The 27,225-nt window shown below is 39.8% G+C and overlaps 3 protein-coding genes across 3 annotated transcripts in view; 2 read left to right on the top strand and 1 right to left on the bottom strand.

The window, feature by feature from the left end:
* tdrd12 (tudor domain containing 12) overlaps positions 1-7,760 on the bottom strand; it is a 42,207-nt gene extending 34,447 nt beyond the window's left edge. The window contains exons 1-8 of the mRNA XM_070443207.1: positions 7,672-7,760; positions 1,852-1,905; positions 1,531-1,698; positions 1,130-1,266; positions 834-956; positions 651-706; positions 434-519; positions 114-336 (exon numbers count right to left, since the gene is read on the bottom strand). Coding sequence (XP_070299308.1) covers positions 114-336; positions 434-519; positions 651-706; positions 834-956; positions 1,130-1,266; positions 1,531-1,698; positions 1,852-1,875 — 817 coding nt within the window. The 5' untranslated portion in view covers positions 1,876-1,905; positions 7,672-7,760. The remainder of the gene's footprint in view (positions 1-113; positions 337-433; positions 520-650; positions 707-833; positions 957-1,129; positions 1,267-1,530; positions 1,699-1,851; positions 1,906-7,671) is intronic.
* Positions 7,761-9,849: 2,089 nt separating this feature from the next.
* Positions 9,850-12,170, top strand: faap24 (FA core complex associated protein 24). The gene is made up of 4 exons (XM_023985974.2): positions 9,850-10,021; positions 10,486-10,631; positions 10,841-10,996; positions 11,276-12,170. Exons 1-4 carry the CDS (start codon positions 9,919-9,921, stop codon positions 11,516-11,518), a joined length of 648 nt encoding a protein of 215 aa, XP_023841742.1. The 5' UTR covers positions 9,850-9,918; the 3' UTR covers positions 11,519-12,170.
* Positions 12,171-13,932: 1,762 nt separating this feature from the next.
* On the top strand, positions 13,933-27,108 carry slc7a10b (solute carrier family 7 member 10b). The gene is made up of 11 exons (XM_023985973.2): positions 13,933-14,456; positions 19,727-19,931; positions 20,174-20,325; positions 22,383-22,508; positions 22,795-22,948; positions 23,738-23,861; positions 24,072-24,175; positions 24,339-24,435; positions 24,596-24,745; positions 24,976-25,153; positions 25,421-27,108. Exons 1-11 carry the CDS (start codon positions 14,285-14,287, stop codon positions 25,543-25,545), a joined length of 1,587 nt encoding a protein of 528 aa, XP_023841741.1. The 5' UTR covers positions 13,933-14,284; the 3' UTR covers positions 25,546-27,108.
* The last annotated feature ends 117 nt before the right edge of the window (positions 27,109-27,225 follow it).

The raw sequence follows: 27,225 nt of genomic DNA, 5'->3' as shown, positions 1-27,225 counted from the left end.
CTTACTAGGAGTTTCCCCCCTCAAGTTCATGCAGTGATATTTTACAACGGGAACTTTTTGGAAGACATATAATAAACTGTTCTTAATGAAGACTTCACAATAACTGCATTCACCTTGATTATGAACGATTGGGTCCTGCTGCCGGAGCAGGAAATCTGAAAGTGATCGTACGGTGCAGCCGTCAGTAGCCAGGAAGTTCTGAGTTTCAGAAAAGATGTCACATGCCAAGACGGCTGGGGATCTATCAACAACACCATTTTTCCCACTGGTTTGATGGGCCTTCTGGCTTGTGAAGTACGCAAACTTCTTTGAGACCAGATCGTCGTTCACACAGATCTAGAGAGATAACCATCTTTTAGCTTCAAAGTTGTATAGAAAAACTGTGATACCTAATTATGGGAGGCATCACCACTGATTGTATGTTGTACAATACCTTGACATTTTTGATGGTCAAGTAGAGCTCAATGGCAGTGCAATCTGCCTGTGTATCACACAACACTGCCTCCATCTCGGTAGARGCTTCAGGTCAGATAATTGAAAAAAGAGCACAGTTAGGACTGATATACAGCAATGAGACTCCAGCACTACAAACTGTGCTTTCTCAATTCAGTGATCTCGATTGAAACTGACCTTGCAGGAGGATTACGTACCTTGTAAGAGATTGTGCAAATAGCGTGTGGCAGAGCTGTCCCATTGCGTTGATGGTCTAGAATGAAAACAAGTAATAAGTAATAACTGATAACAAAGGTGATTTTATTAGTACAAAATAATTACAGTAATTTTGATGCTTATTTTAGTGCATCAATCTAGTCGGCACTGTAGTTCACCCTTACATGAGCTCAGCTTTCTCCAGGCAGTCTCCAGACACGTGCAGCGTCATGGGATGAACACCAGCCAGCTGAAACTTCCTCACCCAGAAGGGCAGCTGCAAAAACGTATCTAACAGAGCCCGAATCCTGGGGAAGAATGGAAGGGCTCCATGATCAGCCAATTACATTTCATGACATACATTAATCAAGTGCAAAACCAAGAAGATGGCCAAAGACTGTCAGAAGTCGAGAGCCTTTTTGGTTGCCCTTTGCATCAGCTGGCACAATGGGGATGAGTGAGTAAGTGAATTAGGACATACTCATCTGAGCTGACGATGACGCGCTCTCCGTGGTCAACTAGGAAACACATGGCCTGGGTTCCAACGGTGCCCAGGAAAAGAGACTCAACGATGGCTCGGCACCAGCTCCTTAGGGTAGACCAGTACACCACACACACCTGGGGAACAACACAATGATGATGCTACATTTTTTCATATAGCAGTGTAGTAACTAGTCAGTCAAATAATAGGTTCATTTATCCTTCATGAGCTATGCCAGTCAGGCAGATCTGTAAATGCACATTCACTTTAAAAAACAAGAAATGTCTTTCATCATGTGCCATATACTCAAATTGATTACCCTAAACTCAAGATACTAAAACAAACATTCCAGATTACATTTAGCTCTAATCACCCTTCACTCTCTCCACAGAGATTATTACCTGTCCCGACTCTATAGTTGAGGGTTTGATCTTCTGCACATCTAGGTTGACCTCATGATAGAAAAGGTTCATTTTCATTTGCAGATCATCATATTCTTTTTTATTCTCGACCGCTTCTATCCCTGGACCCTTCACAAACCGACCCCACAGACAGGACGGGTTCTCCACCTGTCAAAGAAAACATGGTGGTGAAACCGCTTTCAATTTGTAAAGCAACAACACACATTTGCAAGGTAACGAAGACAGCCCATTGGCAATCTAGATAGTTAGATATGTTAGTTGCAATGTTGTGTGGAAATGCACGCATAGACAGCTACTTACTTTCAAAAAATTTATTTCAAGCATGATTTCAACCGTCACTGACAGTTTGGTAACCTGCAAGACATGGGGTTCAAATTCAGAAAACTACTGTAGCTAGCAAATATACATAATTTATCTGAATTTGCTACACGCATATATTTACTTTTTATTATGAACACAAGAAATACAAAAAAACAGAAATATACAAACAAGAGTACATAAACCTGACAGACAGGGGTATTACATATCAGGATTCGTTTTCAATTTGTTAAATACTTTCATGGTGCGTATTGCTTTTTTGTTTTTACATTTTCTGATCATTTCAAAATAATATTTCAATTCTATCTTAAATAATGTGAAGAGGGGTTTGTTCTCTGTCCACTTCATTTTATGGACAAAGAATCTTCCATGAAAGATAAACAAATTAACAATGAAAGTTAAATCAGGGTCCATATAATTTGGTTCAAAATAAAACATATCAGAGTCTCTCAGATTAACATTAATAGTTGTTTCTTTTAAAATGAAATCTAACTCACACCAAAATCTTCTGACATAAGAGCAGTCCCGAAATAAATGGTCAAGAGTCTCTGGGTCACAATCACAAAATACACATTTGTTATCAATAGCTATTTTAAATCTGTGTACAATAAAGGTCTTTACAGGGTAGATTCTATGAATGAGTTTGTATGATACTTCTTTCACCTTAGATATACAATATTTACCAGATAACAACATTTACATTTACATTTAAGTCATTTAGCAGACGCTCTTATCCAGAGCGACTTACAAATTGGAAAGTTCATACATATTCATCCTGGTCCCCCCGTGGGGAATGAACCCACAACCCTGGCGTTGCAAGCGCCATGCTCTACCAACTGAGCCACACAAGACTTTGTTCCAGTTCACTTGTCCTAGGGCTGCATTCCAGTACATTTTAGCAGAAGGAAGAGTAACATATTGACAGTTTCCTTATATACATGTTATTAAATTTAGAGTTTAAAATGTCAATTCCTTCTAATTGTATTGAGGCTACAAAATCCTCAACAGTTGCACTTGGAGTATTGTTATATTCTCCTAAAAGAAGAATAGCACCTTTAGGGATAGCTCTAACAACAATTTGATACTCCTCGGGAGTGAATGTAACATTGTGTGTTCTAATAAATTCTGGATATTCATATAGTTGTCCATCACTATTCAATAATTGTTTAACCCAAATAATGTTGTTGTCAAACCAGTTCTGGAAAAACAAAACTTGTTTTTGTATTTTATTTCTTTATTATTCCAGATTGTATACCTATGAGAAGAAAAWTTGTGTTTGTACATGAGGTTCCAAGTTAGAAGTACTTGTTTATGAAAGTTTGCAAGCTTAATAGGGATTTTACCCATATTAAAGTTGCATTTGAGTAAGAATTCTAGACCACCAATTTGTTGGAATATTAAATTGGGGATGATATTCCAGATGCAATCCTTATTTCTTAAATAGTTTTGTATCCATTTAATCTMAAATATTATATTAGAGGTTTTAAAATCCAGAGCATTACCTCTATACCTCCATCACCTTGGGTGCTACATATTACAGCTTTTCTTAAATAATGGTTTATTTCTCCATATGAAGTTAAATAATTTAGTATCAACCATTTTAGTTACTGACAGAGGAACATCCAAGGCAAGGGAGGTATAAACTAGTCTGGACAGACCTTCAGATTTTGATAAAAGTACACATCCAGATWAAGAAAGATCTCTTAACAACCAGGAGTTAAATCTCTTTCCAATTCTCTCTACAATAGGAGAGAAATTTAAGTTGGCCTTTTCCTTCTGATCTTTGCTAACTGTAATACCAAGATATGTGATCACATCTTTTACAGGGATATTACATACTGAGTTTAAGTCACATCTTTTCAACTCAAATAATTCACATTTCCTAATATTCAGAGATAAACCTAATACATGTGTGAAGGCATTAATACACTCAATAGCTTTCTTGACTTTCAAAAAAATGGTGGTGTCGTCAGCCAATTGTGAACATTTTATCTCTTTGTCTTGTATCTGAATACCCCTAAAACTATCCTTATGTGAAGTGCCATAACTTGTGTGACCAATAAAAATAAGAAAGGAGAAATTGGGCATCTTTGTTTAATTCCACGTCTAATCTTTGTGAAGTTCCATGGGATAATTTAACAGAGCTGTTACTATTATTGTAAAGTGTCTTAATTACACTTTGAAAATATTGACCAAAACCCCCAAAATCAAAGTCTCAAAAATAAAATTATGTTCAACTGTATCAAATGCCTTGTAAAAGTCAACAAATAAAATAAAGCCATCTTCCATAATGTGCTCATTGTAGTCTATCAAGTCCAATACTAGTAGAATATTATTACATATATGTCTGCCCTTCATAAAACCAGACTGGGTATCGTCAATGATTTGGTCAAGACCTTTAAGTCTTTCTGCAAAGATGGATGCAAGTAGCTTTCCATCATTGTTCATTAATGTGATTGGTCTCCAATTTTCTAACAGCATAGAATCTTTGTTTGGTTTGGGTATTACAGAAACATGCAGGATCCCTAAATCAATTGCCTCCTTAAAAACATTAAATATAAATTCAATAATATCCTCCTGAAAATATTTATAGATTTCACTGATAATGCCATCATTCCCTGGAGATTTGTTCTCTTTTAACTTGCTGATACATTTTTTTTTTTTCATTAATAGAAATAATTTCATCACAAGACTTTTGGAAGTCTTCATCGATGAATTTTGCACAGTCTTTGACAGTCTAGAAAGGCAGATATGTCACTAGTAGGACAGGCATTACTGGTATAAAGGTTACCATAGAATTCTGAAACATATTTTGAAATATCTTTGGGGTTTTCATTTTGTTTGCCATCTATATTGAGCTTATGTATAGATATAAATTCAGATTTTTTTCTTTCTAAATTGTAAAAGTATTTTTTCCACCTTCCTCCAAACATCTACTTCTTGATCTTACAAATGCCCCTTTTGCTCTCTCTTCATACATTCGGTCCATTTCTAGTTGTAAAGAGAATAACGGACCCTTTCCTTCTTCATCAAGGTCCTCCATAGAGATTAGAGAAAGTAGTTCCTTAAGTTTATCTTCCCTCAATCTTTTAAGTTAATCAATTTCTTTACCTCTCTTCATGGCTGGTTGTCTTATTTCATACTTCATTAATTGCCTATATTTCACATAAGACTTAAATAGTTGGGCTTTCCTCCAATTGTCTTGTATAATATCTTTGGCATCCATCTTGAAATTATCATCTTCCAACAGTCTACAATTGAGTTTCCAATAACTCCAATTCTGTTTAACTTCAAATCCATTAATATTTAAAGATAAGAATATAACTTCATGATCAGTAAGAATTGATGGTTCAATTGATACATTGACTACAGAATTATCTAATGAATTAGAAATCAAATATCAACTAAACCAAGGCATAGGTTATTAAACTCAGGATTAACTATGCTGGATCTGTTAGGAGGGGGATATCTGTCAATCACCACATTAGTTACAGAATTAAAATCTCCACCTAAGATAATTTTCATATCCTGAAATACATCTATAAACTCTTAATTTCTTCTTCAAATTCTTGAAATAATATCCTGTTGTTTTGTTTGTTGTTGGATACATAAATATTCCCTAATAAAAACATTTCACTGTTGAAATTTACTGTTAAAATTTACCAACGTCCAGAGTGGTGAGTCTTACTACTGATGACCTTCCCTTTAAATGCACCTCTTAAAACTGCTACAGCYCAGAGTGGTTGTTGCCATATGATAACCAGATATCGTTACCCCATCGATTTTCCCAAAAAGATAGATCGSAAGAACAAGCATGACTCTCCTGTAAAAAGTAAGTCTGCATTAAACCGTTTGCAATACAGGAAAATAGCCTTACGCTTGAGTAAATTACGAATACCCCGGACATTAATTGAACAAAGAGATAAAGACAAACTTCATCCAACAACCTTGTTATGCTAATACAAGTTTTTCCTAAGGATATGCAACTCAAAAGGATTTCCATCCCATTATTAACCTCTCCAACAAAGAATAAAATAAAATATTGGTCATAAAGTTACCAAAGTATTCTTACTCCCACAAGGGGGAGACATTGTGTAGACTTTACAATAAGCAGTTATTCACCTATAGTTAGTGTTTAGTTTACCAGTTCTCAGGTCAGCCTTTTCTCATTCAAGTGTTGGTGTACATTTTTATAATAAAAGGCTGCTTTTCACCTGGTAATCAGTTTTTTGGCCTGACAGTTCTGTCTGAGTTAGGCTCTGGCTCTCACTCAAATGTTCTGATTTGGCCGCATTTCTTTCCCATCGATGATCACTCTTGCACCGATCCCCAAAAAAATCTGTTTTCCCTGCCTTTCGAGCTGCAGCCACCATCGGCCACAGTTTCTCTCTTGTCACTTTGTCTGCTGAGGTCAGATCCTCCGTGAACCTCAATTTTTGCTTGATGAGGAATTGACAATTCTTCGCTTGCGTCCAAAGAAGATCCCGTGTAGATCTGTTGGTGAACCGGATGATGGTTGTCCTCGGTCTCTTGTCTTGATCCTTAAGTCCTCCCAAACGATGGACGGTGTCTACATTTTCCTGAAGTTTGGCTTTTGATTCGGGAATGACAGSTCCACAGATGTCAACAACTCCGCATTTGAGGTCCTCACCCGCCTGCTCTGGAATTCCATGGAGCCTCAGGATCCACCTGCGCTGGTATCTCTCCGCCTCATTCACCTTTTGCTCMAGTTCAGCAGCTATTTTAATTTTCCTGGCAGATAACTTTCACTTTTTTCATGTCACCTTTGAAGGTTTTCACTTCTCCAAAGATAAAGTCAGATTTTTCCGTGCTCACCACATTTGCATCACCCATTGCAGTATTTCCCCCCACAGTTACATTCTGAAGAGGAGTAGCCAAAATCATACTATCTTTTGTGGTTAATTGTCCATCTGACGATCTCGCCATTTCTTTCTGATCGTGGCAGTTTCCATGTACGTTCGACAAGCTAGTTTTTGAGCGAGCTAGTGTTGTCCCAAACTTAGTTTTAGAGGTGAATAACTTGCAGAAAGTAATCAATTACTTTGGTAAATAAACTAAACCATATTCATACGGGGTTTTATGGCCATAGAAATAATCCAATGGTCATAATTGGGTAAAGGAATCCAATAATTCCTTCAGCTACCAAAACAAATTATCTGCACTGACCGCCATCTTGCGCGCCATCCAATGACACGCATATATTGACTGCAAGATAGCTAGCTAGCGCACCTTGTTTGTTTAGCTAGCTAAATTACAGTAGCAACTTTACTTACACTAGCAACTTAAATTTACATTTTACTTCAAATGTAAGTCTGCTTTTGGTTGTTAGTTGTGCATTTCTCTGATTAAGCTAACTTAGCTAGAGAGCTGACTGATTTGAAAGTGTATCGGGAAAAGTCGAAATGCAGTCTGGGTAGTTACAAAAAGGTAATTGTTAATTATGAGAAACTTTGCAGTGCCAAAGACCACTGTAATGATCTAAAAAGGTATTTGAATGATCGCTTACAAACATTTAGTGACATGCTGGCTGTCGTGCATGACAAACAATTGGTATTAGCTGCTACCTTGTTTTGAAACTGAATGAAATTATCAGCTGAAAGTCATTACTGCATAAATTAATGGTCGGTCAAATCAATGAGGTTCAGGTTCAAACGTATCGAGCTCACACTATTTTACACAACATCACTGTCATGAGGAAGAGCGAAGCCTAGACAATAATATATATATAGTATTTGGTACAGTATCGCATTCCGTTCGAGGTTGGGTAGCTATGTTTCTTACCTGTTTCAACTGATTCCGAGCGCGAGCGTGTAGTTGTAGAGACTGCGCATCATCACGACCGCAACGTGGTGATGGATCGAGAAAAAAAAGTGTACAGTTCAATGTACTTGGTAGTCCACAGGATGGCGCTATTTATTGTATTTATTTAACCTTTATTTAACTAGGCACGTCAGTTAAGAACAATTTCTTATTTACAATGACGGCCTACCAAAAAGGCCTCCTGCTGGGATACAAATATTTTATATATTTTTAAATAAATATAGGACAAAACACACATCATGACAAGACAGACAACACAACACTACATAAATAGAGACCAAAGGCAACAACAGCATGGTAGCTCACAGCTGCCCTTGTCCCTTAAATTTGATGATGTGGTTGTTACTGACAAGAAGCACATGGCTGAGCTTTTTAATCACCACTTCATTAAGTCAGGYTTCCTATTTGACTCAGCCATGCCTCCTTGCCCATCAAACATTTCCTAATCTCCCACACCTTCTAARGCGACTAACCTCGATGCTCCTCCCTCTTTTRCCCCTGCCCCGCTATAAAGATTCTCCCTGAGTCACTGAGTCCGAGGTGCTAAAAGAGCTCCTTAAACTTGACCCCAAAAAAACATCTGGGTCAAATGGTTTAGACCCTTTCTTCTTTAAGGTTGCTGCCCCTATKATCGCCAAGCCTATCTTTCCTCTCTGGGGAGGTTCACATTGCTTAGAAGGTAGCCACGGTTAGTCCTTGAATGAAACTGTTATAGGCTTAATTCTATTTTGCCCTGTTTATCAAAAGTGTTGGAAAACTTGTCAATAATCAACTGACTGGCTTTCTTGATGTCTATAGTATTCTCTCTTGTATGCAATCTGGTTTCCGCTCAGGTTACGGATGTGTCACTGCAACCTTAAAGGTCCTCAATGATGTCACCATTGCCCTTGATTCTAAGAAATGTTGTGCTGCTATTTTTATTGACTTGGCCAAAGCTTTTGATACGGTAGACCATTCCATTCTTGTGGGCCAGCTAAGTAGAATTGGTGTCTGAGGGCCTGGTTTGCTAACTACCTCTCTCAAAGAGTGCAGCGTATAAAGTCAGAACATCTGCTGTATCAGCCACTGCCTGTCACCAAGGGAATACCCCAAGGCTCGATCCTAGGCCCCACGTTCTTCTCAATTTACATCAACAACATAGCTCAGGCGGTAGGAAGTTATCTTATCCATTTATATGCAGATGATACAGTCTTATACTCAGCTGGCCCCTCCCTGGATTTTGTGTTAAACGCTCTACAACAAAGCTTCCTTAGTGTCCAACAAGCTTTCTCTGCCCTTAACCTTGTTCTGAACACCTCCAAAACAAAGGTCATGTGGTTTGGTAAGAAGAATGCCACTCTCCCCACAGGTGTGATTACTACCTCTGAGAGTTTAGAGCTTGAGGTAGTCACCTCATACAAGTACTTGGGAGTATGGCTAGACGGAATACTGTCCTTTTCTCAGCACATATCAAAGATGCAGGCTAAAGTTCAATTTAAACTTGGTTTCCTCGAGCTTCCAAACTAACCCTGATTCAGATGACCATCCTACCAATGCTAGATTACAGAGACTAAATGTATAGATCGGAAGGAAAGGGTGCTCTTGAGTGGCTAGATGTTTTTTACCATTCGGCCATCAGATTTTTCACCAATGCTCCTTATAGGACTCATCACTGCACTCTTTACTCCTCTGTAAACTGGTCATCTCTGTATACCTGTCGCAAGACCCACTGGTTGATGCTTATTTATTAAACCCTTAGGCCTCACTCCCCCCTATCTGAGATATCTACTGCAGACCTCATCCTCCACATAAAACACCCGTTCTTTTGCCTTTTGGTAGGCTGTCATTGTAAATAAGAATTTGTTCTTAACTGACTTGCCTAGTTAAATAAAGGTTAAATAAACAAATAAAATAAAATCAGAAGAGTTACAGGGTGTGTTAAGTGGTAGTGTCCCATCCTTTCAGGTTGTTGACCTGAGGTAGGACTAAATAGATTTAAATAGTGGAGTAAGGTGGTGTTTATTTATTTTAAAGTATTGTGTTATGTTTTTTTTAWTTTTTTTTAGCAAAGTATAAGGGAGTTGTACTCCAGTCTAGTAGGTGGCGGTAATGCAACATTTATTGGATGCCAACCGCCGTTAAACCTRATCGAAGAAGAGTTAGATATTGACCATTTGGAGGCAAGCTGACTTTGTTTTGAATAAAGAGCTGACATATCGTTGTGGCAAAATGGCGATAAAACCTCCCGTTCTTATGAACGCCGTTCCCCCGTATGGGCATGTTATTTCCAACGAGAAGTGGAGAGGCTCAGTCCTCGTGCAAAGTTTGAAAGGTAACTGTAGCTGAGTCTCTTGCCAAAGAGTAGCTACAGTAGCTCAGGCAACTAAAGTTATTATATTAACTATTAACTAACTAACCTGTGGCTAAGGGTTGGCTAGCTAACGTTAGATGGTTAACATTGTAAACAAACAACTTAGCGTGTAGTTAGCCAGCCCAACTTCAGTCAGTCTGTCTTTACTTTATTAGTTACACATGTCATTGAAATTACGTTACATTACAACTGAAATACATTTACATTTTACAGACAAGTTTAAGCAAACAATACACTAGCTACCAGTAGGAACAAACAATCGATATTCCCGGCGGACACCCCATTGTCAGCGCTAGCGCACAATGTCACTTCATGTCTGTTTAATATAAGACATGACGATTGCATAGTATTTACTGAGTGATTGTAAATAAAGTCTTCTCGTTTGTTACATTCTGAACATGGTGTCGTTGAATTCCTGATTTCAGGAACTGGAAGTGTGAAAACAATATTTGAAGAAGAACTTGGCGTGGTGGACTTTCATCTATCTAACAAGAGCTGCATCTTGTATGTCTCTGAAACTGACATTGTGGCTGGAAACAACTACAAAAGAAAACTTGTTAGGTTTAGAAATGTAAGTCTACTTTTGGTGTTCGGCACTACACTATTACACCACTACTACTACTACACACTTGATTATACTGCTACATTCTAATGTATAATCCAGTTCACAAATCCACTGTTAAGTGAATGGATGAACTACTGAGATAATATTTTAATGTACATGCTACATCTTCCATTTTTCCTTGGTGATGTTCTAATCTTCTCTCCTCTCTGTTTCAGGCCAACAGCAACCTCCAGGGCATAGTGCTGGTGGAGAAGACCCAGCTCAGCGAACAGTACTTTTCTGCCATGCAGAAGTTTGTGGTGTTTGAGCTTGGTCTGACACTGCTACCTGTTGCCAGCCAGCTTGAAGCCTCGCAGCTACTCACACAAATAGTAAGTCATGCTTTCACACGAGTGAAGAGTTTTGTTTAGAATTGTCACTTTACAAGTGTTTTCCTGGTTACATAAATACGCATTAAACTCAAACTGGCATACAGCTATTTAGAACTCAATAAATCAAATTGTATTGGTCACATGTGCCAAATACAACAGGTGTAGACTTCACAGTGAAATGCTTGGTTATGAGCCCTTCCCAACGATGCAGAGTTAAAAAATTATAAGTCTAACCATGTATGATGACAGTTGACTAATGAGTTGTCCTCTCCTCTGCAGGTGCACGGAGAAAGTAAAGACAACCCGTTCCGCAGGAGGAGTGTGTCTTGGCTGCTAGACCCCTTGGTCATGTCCCTGGTTCAGCAGATCCCTGGCGTAGGGAAGGTCAAAGCCATGGCCCTGCTCCAGCACTACTCCAGTATCCACCAGCTGTGCAATGCAGGAACGCACGAACTGGAACACATCGTGGGCCAGGCCACGGCTCAGCACATACGCAACTTCTTCCACAACCCATTGGTCTGACTCTGACAAAACGGCACAGSTCATTGACAAATCAATACTTGTTTTATGTTCAAGTGTGTAAGGAGGGCAACAGTGAACCTGACACAATGCTGTAAAGCTAAAGAGACTTCCTTAGTTGGAAGTCTAGTGGAATTATAGTTTTTGTTTTTTCTTCACATCTCTATGATACAAGTTTATACAAACAGAATGCTTTGGTGCCTCTCTGTGTAATGCAAAAATGTATTGCAGTTAGTGTGACCCATGGGCCTATAATATGGGTCAGTGCTATCAGGGATCCTTGGGACATCCCTACCTTACCATTGTAAATTGCAACTTCAATGAAGGGGGTCCCAAGGATCCTGATATCATGTGTTGCACAAGACATTGCAGAGCTACATTGAAAGTGTGTGTGTGTAACTGACCACAAGATGGAGTAGAAGATGCTKTTTCCTCATCCAGAACAATTCATAAACTTCCATTGGAATAATACAACCTTAACCAAGGACTGTTTTACTTMAACTGATTGCAGGTGCAAATGGTAATACAATATGGGTACCTTTTTCCAACCGATGTTAGAACCTACAGGGAAACCTTATAACTTCAATGAAATGGCAGATCCCCTGGCTTAGTTCAATCCAATCCAATCCATTTGCAATAAAGCATTCCGCCTCAATGAAGGAGCACTTTCTTAGCACAGCTGTCAAAGGCCTTCGTTCCCAACCACAGTCAGGACTGCCTTTTATACCATTCTGACCATGTGACCTGGGTTGGCTGCGTGGAGCTTTCCCTGGCCAGTGACTTCTCTCTGTGATGCCATTCCATCCCTTCCCAATCCAACAGGAACTAACACTGGCATGCTGGCCAAAGCATGAATTGACTGAATGAATTGACTCCTACCTCAGCCCCCCCATTCTTATTAAGAACTGGAACTACATTTTTTCTCAAAAATGTTCACGACTCATTTTGTGATCTAATGAGTGTTAATACATTTGGACAGGACAGTCTTTGTTTGCTTGTTTATTTATATGGGCTCTTGAGTGGTGCAGCGGTCTAAGGCACTGCATCTTAGTGCTAGAGACCCTGGTTCGATTCCAGGCTGTATCACAACTGGCTGTGATTGGGAGTCTCATAGGGCGGCGCACAATTGACCCAGCATCGTTAGGGTTTGGCAGGGGTAGGCCTTCACTGTAAATAAGCATTTGTTCTTAACTGACTTGCCTATTTAAATAAAGGTTAAATAAAATATCTATTTCATTTTTGTGCTTCATCTAAACTTTTGACCCAGTGTGATGCTGTGAACGTTTGCGTTTCACAATGAGATAATACCCTGCTGGCAGTTAAAAGGCAGTCTACCCTACTGGCACTTAAAAAGCATTTGTTTGAAGAAGTCTTCTCTTTGTTTTTATCACTCCTTCCCTCTGTCCACCATCCAGTTACCCAGAGTGGCTCCTGTGACGTATTGGTTTTCTGCTCGGCTTCCTCCTTTAAGCGTCGCAGCACACTGCTGGCAGTGTTCGTCTTTCCTCCCTCCCTGCCTGCACACAAAGCAGCTGGCTGTTTTATTGGCCTTCTAACAGGATCAGCTGAATCCAGGCCCTTTATTGTGCAGTCTGTGGTGTTAGCGAGAGAGGCAGAGAAAAGACCTGGTACGACTGCACAACTTGACTTCCTAAATTCCACTAGGGTCCTTTAGAGAGGAAGGGAAGCATGAAGAAGGCCGCCTTTGGGATGCGTGTGCTGGTGGAGCAGAGGCGTGAGCCCTCCTCTTTGGGTTTCCTCTCCCGGACAGTTCAAATGTGGGCTCTCTCATCAGGAGGCTGTTCAGAGTTGCATCAATGTAACATGACAGGCTAATTTTAGATACAAGACAAAACAGAGGGGCAGAGTTGTGTGAATGGGAGTGTATCCGGCATGAAATGTACACAGGAAAGTATTTGCTCAAATATGTTCCAAGTAAATTATAAAGCTGGTACATGATTTTAATTCGTTTTTTTTTGGGGGGGGGGGATCCCTGTCATCCAAATGTTTTGTAATCTATGCTATTTTTTCCCCTACAATTGAAAATAGTGCTTTTGTTGAGGATGATTAGGCTACTTTTATTTGGAGTCAGTTTGTACTGTAGTAGTAGATAAGGCATAGCAGGTGGTGTGTATGCTTGTTAAATGCATTATTGCATTTTCTCTTTCATCCCCTATAAAATATTGATCAGTTGGTCAATAATTTAGTATACTCTATTACTCCATAATGGAGTACTTATGTTCACTGTGGTCACAGGTGTATAGTTTTATTTAACATTTATTTTTTATGACTCTGTTTGCAATTCACAAGATGGAATACTCTAATAGTTGAGGACATTGATGAAGAGAATGTGTGTACTTTGAAAGGGGGGCATGAACACTGAGCAGTCGAGATTATGCACGCACAGTTGTGTTCAAGATGGGYGGTTTACTCAAATTGGAGAGTACACCAAACTATGATGTTTGCAAGCCTCAGCTAAAAAGCATGCCATCCTATCATGTCCGGTATTGAAACAGAACATTTGGTATAACRAAATATTTATGGTGAAACTATGGACTTCGCAGTTCGAGGGGATCTTCGAGTGAGGTTGAGTGATTTTACGAAAAGTCCTGCGCAGCGACGCTCAAGTACTTGATGGGCCATGGCACGAGAGTGGGGTAGTTAGCATTCTACCCTGGACAGCGGCAGATTATTGCGCAAGCGCACCCTATTCAGTGTGCATCAATACCGTGTGTGAGTTCAAGAGAGGGATTCGAGAAAGCCTTTGATATGGTTGCAGACATGGATGGAGGAAAGCGGAAAAGAAGTATCTGCTCACGGCAAGAGCCGTTGGCTGCACTGAAGATCTTGAAAGATGGGAACAACAAGCGTGACGAAATCCCCGATAGAGTGACTCTGAAAAAAGAAATAGGACTTTTAAGCGCCTGTACAATAATCATAGGTAAGGTTGGTAAAAATGTATTGCATTTTAGAGACTTAGGGGGTGTTTGTTCATTGTTTTATTTGAATGCGCACCTTATAAAATAACGTTGTAAATTTGCTATTGACAGCATTTGCCCTTACTGAATGAAACATTAGTTTTCCAATGATGGATTATGTAGGCCTATTATTCAAGTTAATATCCTATATTTAGTCACAAGTTTAATGTTTAGAAATAGGCCCATCTTCTCACCTGTGATGCTAAGAATATGTTACTATTTGAGCTGATCGTGTGGTAACATGACAAATAAATATGTGCATTAAATGTCTACCTCAATGCTTACGTGGCCAAAATATATTAAGTCAGTCAAGTAGCACATTGGTTGTCAAGCAGAAGCACATTTTCTGCCGAAGCAGAAGAAATGTCAGGGACTGCTTTAATAAATCTAATCTGCTTGTTGAAGGGTGCAAGTTAAGATATAAACCCAAGTGTCACCTACACAGGGTTGGGGAGTAAAATAACTGACATGTAATCTGATTACAAAAAACCGAACTAACCAGTTACATTACCAGGAAGAAATATTGTAATCAGACTACAGATACTTTTGACAAACTAGATGGATTACTTTTAAATTCAGAAATGTTCAAGATGTTTGCAAAAAATACATTATACATTATGACACCTTTCTGTTTTCACAATGACATTCAATTCAATTTGCAAATTTAAGTTTGTTCCACCRGAGGGAGTCCACAAGTCAGAGGCCACTATAATGACACACCGCATGTGTTAGATGGATCCTCATCAGGTCAAAGTAATCAGGTTACATGACTGATTTTGGGTAATCACAAAATATCGCTACTGATTTACAGTAAAGTAAATCCCACTATGCAGTCTGGAAGATGCATATGTATCATGACTAATAAATTCAATTTTAGGTGGTTATGGTTTTCAGACTAATGATAAATATGCTGAAGATTTCAGCATGCTCTGTTGCAATTATTACATATGTTCTGACTTGACTGTTTACATTTTGTTTTAGAGTTACTGTAAAATGGTTATTAAACTGAAAGTCTAAAATGTAAAGAATAGGCCTATGTTCTATGCCATTTCTACTGACAGTTATGTTTTTCAATTACATTTCCTCACAGCAGGCCCCAACCTACTCTAGTGGCTTTTGATAAGTTACATTAATGAAACTTTTTTTAATCAAGATCGGTCCTGTAGAAAAAAGTGAAAATCTCTTTGACTCCTGGACCTCCTGGAAGGTCTGTTCCACCACAGAATGCAGATATTTTTTATTTAACCTTTATTTCAACAGGGAGTCATGCTGAGACCACGGTCTCTTTTACAGATGAGCCCTGTATACACATCAATATACACTACACACATCACTATACATCATAATATGCACATCAAAACACGAAAAGCAAAACGCAATCATAGAAAATAGTACACACAATGCGTGTGTGGAAGAGAGACACAGTACAGACCACCAACTGTGATTGGACAAATTGAGCAATCCAGACCAGGAAGTCTATGCTGGTTATCCACCCTGTTGTTTAAAAGTTATACATCCCAGTATTAGCATTTCTGACAGGGACACAAACCTAAATGAAAGCCGGCCGTGTAGAGTCTAGAAATAATGCAGGAGATGATTTGAATTCAATTCTTGCGGATGGCTCATGCCTGAGCTCGACAGTTAAGAGTAAATAATTTATGTCCAGTTATGTAATCGAGGTCTGTGCCACTTGGCTGCCTTCTGCTGTGCTACTCTGAGTGCTCTACCCTGAATGTGTTGGTTGGGATACACTTGGTCTGCGTCTAAAATGGCACCCAATTCCATAATGGCACTACTTTTCAACGGGGCCATTTCCCTTGGACATGGTACAGCCATATTGGAACCCAGATCATTTTATTACTTCAATGAGTGTGGTTGATGTGGAAGCAAGCCTCTTGAGTTAGATGGTAGCACTTCCTACTTTGACTGCTTGATCTCCTGTCCAAAGCTCTGTTCACTCACATCAACAGTATAATTGTTCCATTTCTGAGGTCCTCTGTGGACGATGTGTTAACTTGTAATGATCATCAGGAAGGATATTTTTCTCAAGTATATCTGAAGAGAGAGAGCCATATCATTTCAGGGTTGATGTGAGGATAAATCAGTGAGTACCCTTTAGCTAGCTCAAGGGGAAGTGTATAGACCAGATTATATAATATCCCCACTTTCTACACACTGCAATATATCTATTGTTTAGATCTCAATGTATTGTTTAGTGTTTTTCTTTTTTGTTTCCAAACACATGATACAGTTTTATCAGATTTTATAATAGTCATATAAATAAATACGGTACCAGTTAAAAGTTTGGACACACCTACTCAGTCAAGGGTTTTTCTTTATTTTTACTATTTCTACATTGTAGAATAATTATGAAGACATCAAAACTATGAAATAACACATTGAGTCATGTAGTAACCCAAAAAAGTGTTAAACAAATCAAAATATATTTTATATTTGAGATTCTTCAAAGTAGCCACCCTTTGCTTTGATGACAGCTTTGAACACTCTTGGCATTCTCTCAGCCAGCTTCATGAGGTAGTCACCTGGAATGCATTTCAATTAACAGGTGTGCCTTGTTAAAAGTTAATTTGTGGAATTTATTTCCTTCTTAATGTGAAGAGAAACGACAGTCCATCTTTACTTTAAGACATGAAGGTCAGTCAATACGGAACATTTCAAGAACTTTGAAAGTTTCTTCAAGTGCAGTCGCAAAAACCATTAAGCGCTATGATGAAACTGGCTCTCATGAGGACCGCCACAGGAAAGAAGACCCCGAGTTAACTGCACCTCAGACTACAGCCCAAATAAATGCTTAACAGGGTTCAAGTATCAGACACATCTCAACATCAACTGTTCAGTGGAGACTGCGTGAATCAGGCCTTCATGGTCAAAATGCTGCAAAGAAACCACTACTAAAGGACACCAATAAAATGAAGAGACTTGCTTGGGCCAAGAAACACAAGCAATGTACATTAGACCGGTGGAAATCTGTCCTTTGGTCTGATAAGTCCAAATGTGCGATTTTTGGTTCCAACCGATGTGTCTTTGTGAGACGCCAAGTAGGTGAACATATGATCTCCGCGTGTGTGGTTCCCACTGTGAAGCATGGAGGAGGAGGTGTGATGGTGTGAGGGTGCTTTGCTGGTGACACTGTCTGGGATTTATTTAGAATTCAAGGCACACTTAACCAGCATGGATACCACAGCATTCTGCAGCGACACGCCATCACATCTGGTTTGTGCTTAGTGGGACTATCATTTGATTTTCAACAGGACAATGACCCAACACACCTCCAGGCTGTGTAAGGGCTATTTGACCAAGAAGGAGAGTGGATGCAGTGCTGCATCAGATGACCCGGCCTCCACAACCCCCCGACCTCAAAGAAATTGAAATGGTTTGGGATGAGTCGGACTGCCGAGTGAAGGAAAAGCAGCCAACAAGTGCTCAGCATATGTGGGAACTCCTTCAAGACTGTTTCAAGACTGTTGGGAAAGCATTCCAAGTTAAGCTAGTTGAGAGAATGCCAAGAGTGTGCAAAGCTGTCATCTAGGCAAAGGGTGGCTATTTGAAGTATATTTTGATTTGTTTAACACTTTTTTGATTACTACATTATTCCATATGTGTTATTTCATAGTTTTGATATCTTCACTATTATTCTACAATGTAGAAAATAGTACAAATAAAGAAAAACCCTTGAATGAGTAGGTGTTCTAAAACCTTTGACTGGTAGTGTATATATACACTCCCGTTCAAAAGTTTGGGGTCACTTAGTAATGTCCTTGTTTTTGAAAGAAAATCTCATTTTTGTCCCTTAAAATAACATCAAATTGATCAGAAATACAGTGTAGACTAAATGACTATTGTAGCTGGAAACGGCAGATTTTTGTAATGGAATATCTATATAGGCATACAGAGGCCCATTATCAGCAACCATCACTCCTGTGTTCCAATGGGACGTTGTGTTATCTAATCCAAGTTTATCATTTTAAATGGCTAATTGATCATTATAAAACCCGTCAGTTTATTCTTGTTTTGAGAAATGAAGGCAATTCCATGCGAGAAATTTCCAAGAAACTGAAGATCTCGTACAACGCTGTATACTACTCCCTTCACAGAACAGTGCAAACTGGCTCTAACCAGAATAGAAAGAGGAGTGGGAGGCCCCGGTGCAAAACTGAGCAAGGAGACAAGTACATTAGAGTGTCTAGTTTGAGAAACAGACGCCTCACAAGTCCTCATCTGGCCACAAAACACCAGTCTCAACGTCAACAGTGAAGAGGCAACTCCGGGATGCTGGCCTTCTAGGCAGAGTTCCTCTGTACAGTGTCTGTGTTCTTTTGCCGATCTTAATCTTTTATTTTTATTGGCTAGTCTGAGATATGGCTTTTTCTTTGCAGCTCTGCCTAGAAGGCCAGCATCCCAGAGTTGCCTCTTCACTGTTGACGTTGAGACTGGTGTTTTGCGGGTACTATTTATTGAAACTGCCAGTTGAGGACTTGTGGGGCATCTGTTTCTTAAACTAGAGACTCTAATGTACTTGTCCTCTTGCTCAGTTGTGCACCGGGGCCTCCCACTCCTCTTTCTATTCTGGTTAGAGCCAGTTTGTGCTGTCCTGTGAAGGGAGTAGTACACAGCGTTGCACGAGATCTTCAGTTTGTTGGCAATTTCTTGCATGGAATAGCCTTAATTTCTCAAAACAAGAATAGACTGACGAGTTTCAGAAGAAAGTTCTTTGCCTCTGGCGAATTTTGAGCCTGTAATCGAACCCACAAATGCTGATGCTCCAGATACTCAACTAGTCTAAAGAAGGCCAGTTTTATTGCTTCTTAAATCAGAACACCAGTTTTCTATTGTGCTAACATAATTGCAAAAGGGTTTTCTAATGTTCAATTAGCCTTTTAAAATGCTAGACTTGGATTATCTAACACAACATGCCATTGGAACACAGGAGTGATGGTTGCTGATAATAGGCCTCTGTACGCCAATGTAGATATTCCATGAAAAATCTGCCGTTTCCAGCTACAATAGTCATTTACAACATTAACAATGTCTGCACTGTATTTCTGATCAATTTGATGTTATTTTAAGGGACAAAAAAATTGATTTTCTTTCAAAAACAAGGAAATTCTAAGTGACCCCAAACTTTTGAACGGTAGTGTATATTTTTAAACAATATTTACATTGCTTGTTTTTGTGTGTATGCATTCTAGTAATACCTTCTCCCTCTCCACAGGGAACATCATAGGTTCTGGAATCTTCATCTCTCCTAAAGGGGTTCTAGAGCACTCGGGTTCAGTGGGTCTAGCCCTGATTGTGTGGATACTAGGGGGATGTATAGCTGCCCTAGGCTCCCTCTGCTATGCTGAGCTGGGGGTCACCATCCCCAAGTCAGGGGGGGACTACTCCTACGTCACAGAAATATTTGGAGGCCTTGTTGGGTAGGTACCTCTGTCTCCCACACCTACAGTTTATTTCACACCCAATGTGTATAGTTTGCAAGCTGATTATGAAATATGTAACATTAGGTTGGATCAATGCAGACTACTTTGGGAATACATTTTTAATTGATACTTTCATATGCTTTTCTCTGTGATGAAATTCACATGTTGTTGATGTAGCCTATGCATTACTTTTTACCCCAAATACAATTCTGTTCAATACTGTTTCTTTCCCATCCTAGGTTCCTTCTGCTGTGGAGTGCAGTGCTCATCATGTACCCTACCACCCTGGCTGTCATCGCCCTGACCTTTTCTAACTATGTCCTACAGCCTGTCTTCCCAGACTGTGTCCCTCCCTACATGGCCACACGCTTGCTGTCAACAGTCTGTCTATGTGAGTACTGCACCGTGTGTCTGACTGTGTGTGTGCGTGCATGCTTGTGTTATGTTTTATGGGAAGTTTATCTGGTGCAACAGAGTAAAATATCTATTATGTAACAATTGCCTCTAAGCCTTTTAAAACTCTCAGAGAGGAGACATGAATATTAAAATGCATGGTGTATCAAATAGAAAATGGAAGGGGGAGACAGGAATATTGAAATGCATGGTGTGTCAAATAGAAAATGGAAGTGGCAGACAGGAGGGGGAAGAGTGAGCCGGAAAGTTAGGGAAACAAAGACGGATGAAGAGTACAGTTTCTAAAGTATGTATAAAATCATCCCAATGGGCAAAATATGCCATGGGATGTCCTAGTGACCTAATTATCTGGTTGTAAATTAGTTTTAAGTTCTTTATCAAGGAGACATCTGGTTTTTAGGTGGTTATAGACATCCTTTTATTGGTCGCTAAAAATACATCTAAAAACATCCTTTTACAACGAAGTTGACTGTGACGCCACAAAAGACATCCGAATGACGTCACTGCAACTATTTTTGTGAACCTGAAGGAACTTGGACTTAAATTCAATGTCATGTACAGTGTCTGTCCCATTCGCTAAAGTTAGAGCCAATTTTGTCGCCTGTGATTTGTGTATTGCTTTTCACAGGGTTGCACCCCTCACTCTATGTACAATTTGGACATGCTAGTATTACTAATTACTTGGCAACAAGCCTGAGTGGACCTCCACTGTACCTCCACTGAACCCCATGAAGTAATGAAAAAAAAAGAAAAAATCCCCATTGTACCATGATTGAGCTGCGGAAAAGCCAACAAGCCAACAGCATTGTGGCCCATGTTTTTTTTTATTGTGATCCTTGCTTTTAGGGGCCATTATTCTCACTTGTTTTTTGGGGGACTGGATGCCAACGATCTGGAGAAAACGTGAGCTTTCTCTCAGCCTCTTCAGGGACCTGCCCGCATGTCCTCTCTGGGTTTTGTTCTGTTGCATCGGAAGCGGTTTGTTTTGGGGGCCTTGACACCTAGCCTTTGTTTGTGAGAGCCAGGCCACCATGAGAAAGAGAGGCAAGCCAATGACAGTGATGGACGAGGTGAAACAATCGTGTCCACCCCTTTGCCTTACCATTTCCCACATTCCGGTCTGCCATGGCAACTGCTAGGCCGCTGCCGCCCGACCAACACCATGTGCCCAGGCGTGAGCCCTGACTGACTGGGAGAGAACATGTCACATTACTGTGCACCTCACGGCTTGCCTGGCATCCCTAATGCCACATTCCGATTGGGCGAGAGCTCCCCTATGTGAGGACAAACATGACTTCTGACTAATCATTGTTGGTAACTTTCTTAGGCTACCGTATTCTATACCTGGGTTTAAATAGTATTTTGTTTTCTCAATAAATGCTTGCCTTAAAGTAACTGTCCAGTGTTTCCAGATTTCTATGAAATATGACCTATAATTAATTATAATATGAGTGAAATAGTTTTCTTTATAATTGTTTTATTATTTAAGTATGTTAAAAAGCAGCTTTTCTGTGTTAGAATAGTGTGGGCATACCCCAACAACAGAATGGTGTGGGTATACCCCAACAACAGAATGGTGTGGGCATACCCCAACAACAGAATGGTGTGGGCATACCCCAACAACAGAATGGTGTGGGTGTACCCCAACAACAGAATGGTGTGGGCATACCCCAACAACAGAATGGTGTGGGCATACCCCAACAACAGAATGGTGTGGGCGTGTACTGATCATAAAAAATATTAATGCGAGTCGACTGCTGATTGGCAAGCCTTTATGAAAAATAGCAAGCATTTTTAAACATTCTGTTTGAGATACAAGCTTGAGGTGTTTTTTTAAAGTGTTTTTTTCTCCAATTTATGCTTTGGCCACAAATACGAGTATAGGACGAGTCAACAACGTTATTTGGGTATGAGTTAACAGAAGTTTTAAAAGTCCGATTTTCACTGGACAATTACTTTAAAGTATTTGTGTGTGTGTGTGTGTGTGTGTGTGTGTGTGTGTGTGTGCATGCATGCCTCCGTGTGCGTCTGCAGTGTTCCTGACCTGGGTGAACTGTTCCAGTGTACGTATGGCCACCAGGATCCAGGATGTTTTCACGGTGGGGAAGCTGGCGGCCCTGGGTCTCATCATAGTGGTCGGCCTGGTGCAGATCTGCAAGGGTGAGACACACACACACACACACTTACCCTCTCTCTAGATTGGTTTTCATTTTAGCAATCCTGGGACATGCAAGACATTTTGCAACTGAAAATTAATAGAAGGTTTCTTATTTAGCAAGTTCAGATAGTACCTCCCCGTTTCGGATTGCTTTCTTTTGGTTTTGTGCCTACTGAACATGACCCAGGTGCCGAAGGTCAATAGCACCTTTTAATGGTCAAAGAGACTATTAAGCTATTTCCCTAAAACAGCCCCCCAGACATTGATGGTGAATTTGTACTTCTCCAGGTAACTACGAGGGACTGACGCCTCAGGTGGCCTTTGAGTTCAGCACGACTCCCTCGGTTGGGCAGATCGCTCTGGCTTTCCTTCAAGCCTCATTCGCCTTCAGTGGATGGAACTTCCTGAACTACGTCACAGAGGAAGTGGTTGAACCGCGACGGTGAGCTTCTGGTTCACCAAACATTATTTTCCTTTGCATTCTATTCTATTCTGTTTATCAATCCAATGCTGTGTACTGAATATGCAGTCCGGCTGTGAATGCGTGAAAGCAAGCATTGTGGAGTGATGCATAGTTGTATGTTGTGATGTTAAAAAAAGTGATATCCTGCAATTTTACATTCTATAGAGTTATATTTTGCATACATTTACATTTACATTTAAGTCATTTAGCAGACGCTCTTATCCCTGTCTCTTATACACATCTAGATGTGTATAAGAGACAGGTTGTATGTTGTGATGTTAAAAAAAGTGATATCCTGCAATTTTACATTCTATAGAGTTATATTTTGCATACATTTACATTTACATTTAAGTCATTTAGCAGACGCTCTTATCCAGAGCGACTTACAAATTGGAAAGTTCATACATATTCATCCTGGTCCCCCCGTGGGGAATGAACCCACAACCCTGGCATTGCAAGCGCCATGCTCTACCAACTGAGCCACACGGGACCGTGTCCCACACGGGACCGCAGCATATCAGCTGCCTTCTTATTTCTCTAACAATGCATGATTTATGAGACTGTGTGTTGATTGCATGGTTTGTATACAGTGTAGATTACCTCATCAATGGTTTGTGTACCGTGTGGATGACCTCATCGGTAGTTTGTGTACCGTGTGGATGACCTCATCGGTAGTTTGTGTACCGTGTGGATGACCTCATCGGTAGTTTGTGTACCGTGTGGATGACCTCATCGGTAGTTTGTGTACCGTGTGGATTACCTCATCAGGAACCTACCTCGTGCCATTTACATCTCTATCCCATTGGTGACCTTTGTGTACACGCTCACCAACATCGCCTACTTCTCCGCCATGTCACCTGAGGAGCTGCTGTCATCCAATGCTGTGGCTGTCGTGAGTAACGCTGTTCGCTTTGCTTTGCAAAATGACAAAAACTGCATTGTGTACTGTACTTTAATGGTGCCCTTATTTGATTTATTGACCTTTAATTAATGTTCAACACAATGCATGTTTACATAGAGATGACCTTTAACTTGCTGTACATCAAGAGTTATCCCTGGCTTGAATTGTGTCTTAAATGTAAACCTTCTTGTTCTGCTGCAGACATTTGGAGAGAAGCTCCTGGGGATGTTCTCTGTCATTATGCCCATCTCTGTAGCCTTGTCTACGTTTGGAGGCATCAACGGCTACCTCTTCACATCTTCTAGGTGAGGGGTCAACCCTGGGGAAGATGTCCTCTCGGCTGGCTGTGTCTCAATCCACAAGGATGCGGCCTTTGGATTGAGACACAGCCATAGAAACGGAGGCGTGTGTGTTTTTTAAGTAAATTAAATGTTTATAAGCCATTTTGGTTTTTATTTGTCTTTCTAGATTGTGTTTCTCTGGGGCCAGAGAGGGACATCTACCCAGCCTGCTGGCTATGATTCACTTTAAGAACTGCACCCCTATCCCTGCTCTCCTCTGCTGCGTAAGACTACCTAACACTACTACGTCTCTACTGTATGTTTTTTTCTCAAATGACACTCAGTGGCCAACATGCAGGTCCTATACCCCTATACCTTATGTCTTCAATAACGGTCTCTCTCTCTCTCCCCCTCTCTCTCGCTCTCTCTCTCTCTGTCTTGCAGTGTACTGCCACCATTGTAATCCTGTGTATTGGAGAGACACACAACCTGATCAACTATGTGTCCTTCATCAACTACCTCTCCTATGGAGTCACCATCGCAGGCCTGCTCTACTACCGATGGAAGAAGCCCAAACTTTACAGACCAATTAAGGTATTATTAATCCAGGCATGGTTCAATCAGATAAATGATTGACACAGTAATTGACAAAAACTAACAAACTACAGCAACACAGTGAACCTGTTCTCATCAACTGTTGAATACAGAGTAGAAGCAGCTATTTTCTTCTGTCCTCTTCACTAGAGTGATTCATTGGAAGGTGAYACGTCATGTTGACTCTCTTCATTATAAAAACAAAATCTGTTCTCATCCCTTCTTATCAGGTAAACCTACTTGTTCCTATCACCTACCTGATGTTTTGGGCCCTGTTACTGGGCTTCAGCCTGTACTCTGAGCCTGTAGTGTGTGGTGTTGGGCTGGTCATCATGCTCACTGGTGTACCAGTCTACTTCCTGGGGGTGCACTGGAAAGCCAAGCCAAAGTGTATCTATGACTTCATCGGTGAGTGTCCTCCTCTTGAGTCCTGCAAATACATGCTTGTTTTAGTAATCCTGGCCTCTTTCTTTGCCCCCCCCAAATATCTGAATTTCTGAATTCAACCACATGTATTTAATGGTATTCAAACTCCCTAAACCCTATATATAACAAGTATCAAACCATTCTTTATTTAAGTAGACCCAGATACATGGCATTTAAAAGGAATACTATGTTAGTGGTCTGGTCAGACACTTTTTTGTGATGCTAAACGTGGGACCTGTTTTCTCACAGAGTCAGCGACCTACGTGGCACAGAGGCTGTGTTTCGTGGTCTTCCCCCAGTTCGACCCCATCGAGATCAGTCCAATCGAAGAATGGCCCGACAAATCTTCTGACACTCTATCTAGGAAGTCTTAAACTCTTTTTGCCTTCTGAAGTATTTTTCTTTTTGTATATTCTGTCACTGTATGAGTACAGACACGGCCCGTTCCTTATAGTGGAGCCCATTGTCTGGTCTCTGGTAACCTCAGACTCATATCCATTTCTTTACAGCTAGGTGGAATTGCCTGCGTTTTGAGGCATGGGCCACTTGCAAAAAAAATGTATTCTCTTTTTGTACTAAGTCGTCAAGGACAACAAGCTAATGGCAACAGTATCACATTTTGAAACAGACTTCATATGCCCTAAGGAAGTATTTGAGCCTTTGGGATTTAATTCACCTAAGATTTACTGTGCATCATTGTGCCTTTTAGGGGAAATTGTGTACCTTGTTAACAAAAATGTATCTTACCTATTATTTGAATTTGGAATTTGCTTTGCTTTGTGTGTTCCTTATGAGAATTTGAAAAGCACTGTGGTCTTCCATATTCTGCTTCTTGCCAGTTGTTAATTTGCAACATGTCATGACTTCCTCAGATTTGTGAACATATTCAAAACTATCTGAACAAAGACCTCAGAGCCTTTGACTGGAATCCTTTGGAAATTAATCTCTTTAGCCAGCAACAGCCAACAACATAGATGTGTTCTGATTGTATACTGCTGAATGATAGATGGTTGTAGTTGATAGTTGAGTGTCACTATGTTTTTACAGTAATTAGTTTGTTTAACTTTTGCCATTGCCTTTAACACTACTGATTCTATTTCATATACTGTAAATACACAACAACTGTAATGTTCACAGCTGACATAATGACCCAAACACCAATTTATACCAGTGTTATGTGGAAGTAAAACTGCTCACAAAATGCTTGCTGGACCTTTCTAATGCTTGTTTCTAAACTAAGATTCTAATATCAAGTTAACTTATTTTATTTTCTATTCTCTACCACACTTAAAACTAAATGTTGTGCTGGTAACCTGACAAAAACATACAAAAGGCCTTTGCTTTTCCAGTGGTGCACTGTACTGCCATTCCATTTCTTTTCCCTAAACAGAGCTCTTTAACTGATATTGTGTTCTTCATATGACCAGGCCCTTGACTGTTACTGTAAAAAAAAAAGAGGATATGTTGCATTTCTTTTGAAATTAACATACATTTTAAGTAGCCTAGATTTATAGATATATACTGTATTGTAGTAGATAGATGGATACTGTACTTGATACCACACATTACTCAAGAAACATATTTCATTCCAATAACCAGATAATGATGTAGGTTTAGGATATCATTATGTAGTTTGTTAGTACTACGTGAGTCTGAGTTGTCTCTCCAACAGCTGCCATGATCATTAAGCCAGTCAGGTAAAACACAGTGCTTATGCAAGATTTATTACTACTTTATATCCATTTTAGTTCAAATCTCTAGAGCAGTCTTGATATGAAGAGCTTTTACACTGTAAATTATTTGTAAAGCATCAGGTGTTTACAATGGGTTCAGTACTTGGAATGTTAACTGGAATGTATTTTAGTGCACTTTTTTGTAAATGAGAAAATGACAATAATACCACAATAAATCAAATACCTATCAGAAATGAATGACTTCATGCTTTGTCTGCTTTGTTTCATTGCCATCATCATTTATCATAATTTTGCACTCACTATAAAGTATTCAACTGTTTAAATTTGCCAATAATGTACCAGTAACTGCCAGCCAGAGAG

Source organism: Salvelinus sp. IW2-2015, linkage group LG4q.1:29 (assembly GCF_002910315.2).
Source record: "Salvelinus sp. IW2-2015 linkage group LG4q.1:29, ASM291031v2, whole genome shotgun sequence".
In the NCBI taxonomy this organism is placed as follows: domain Eukaryota; kingdom Metazoa; phylum Chordata; class Actinopteri; order Salmoniformes; family Salmonidae; genus Salvelinus; species Salvelinus sp. IW2-2015.
Note: the sequence above shows the minus strand (reverse complement) of the source record. Positions and strands in the feature narration are given on the sequence as shown.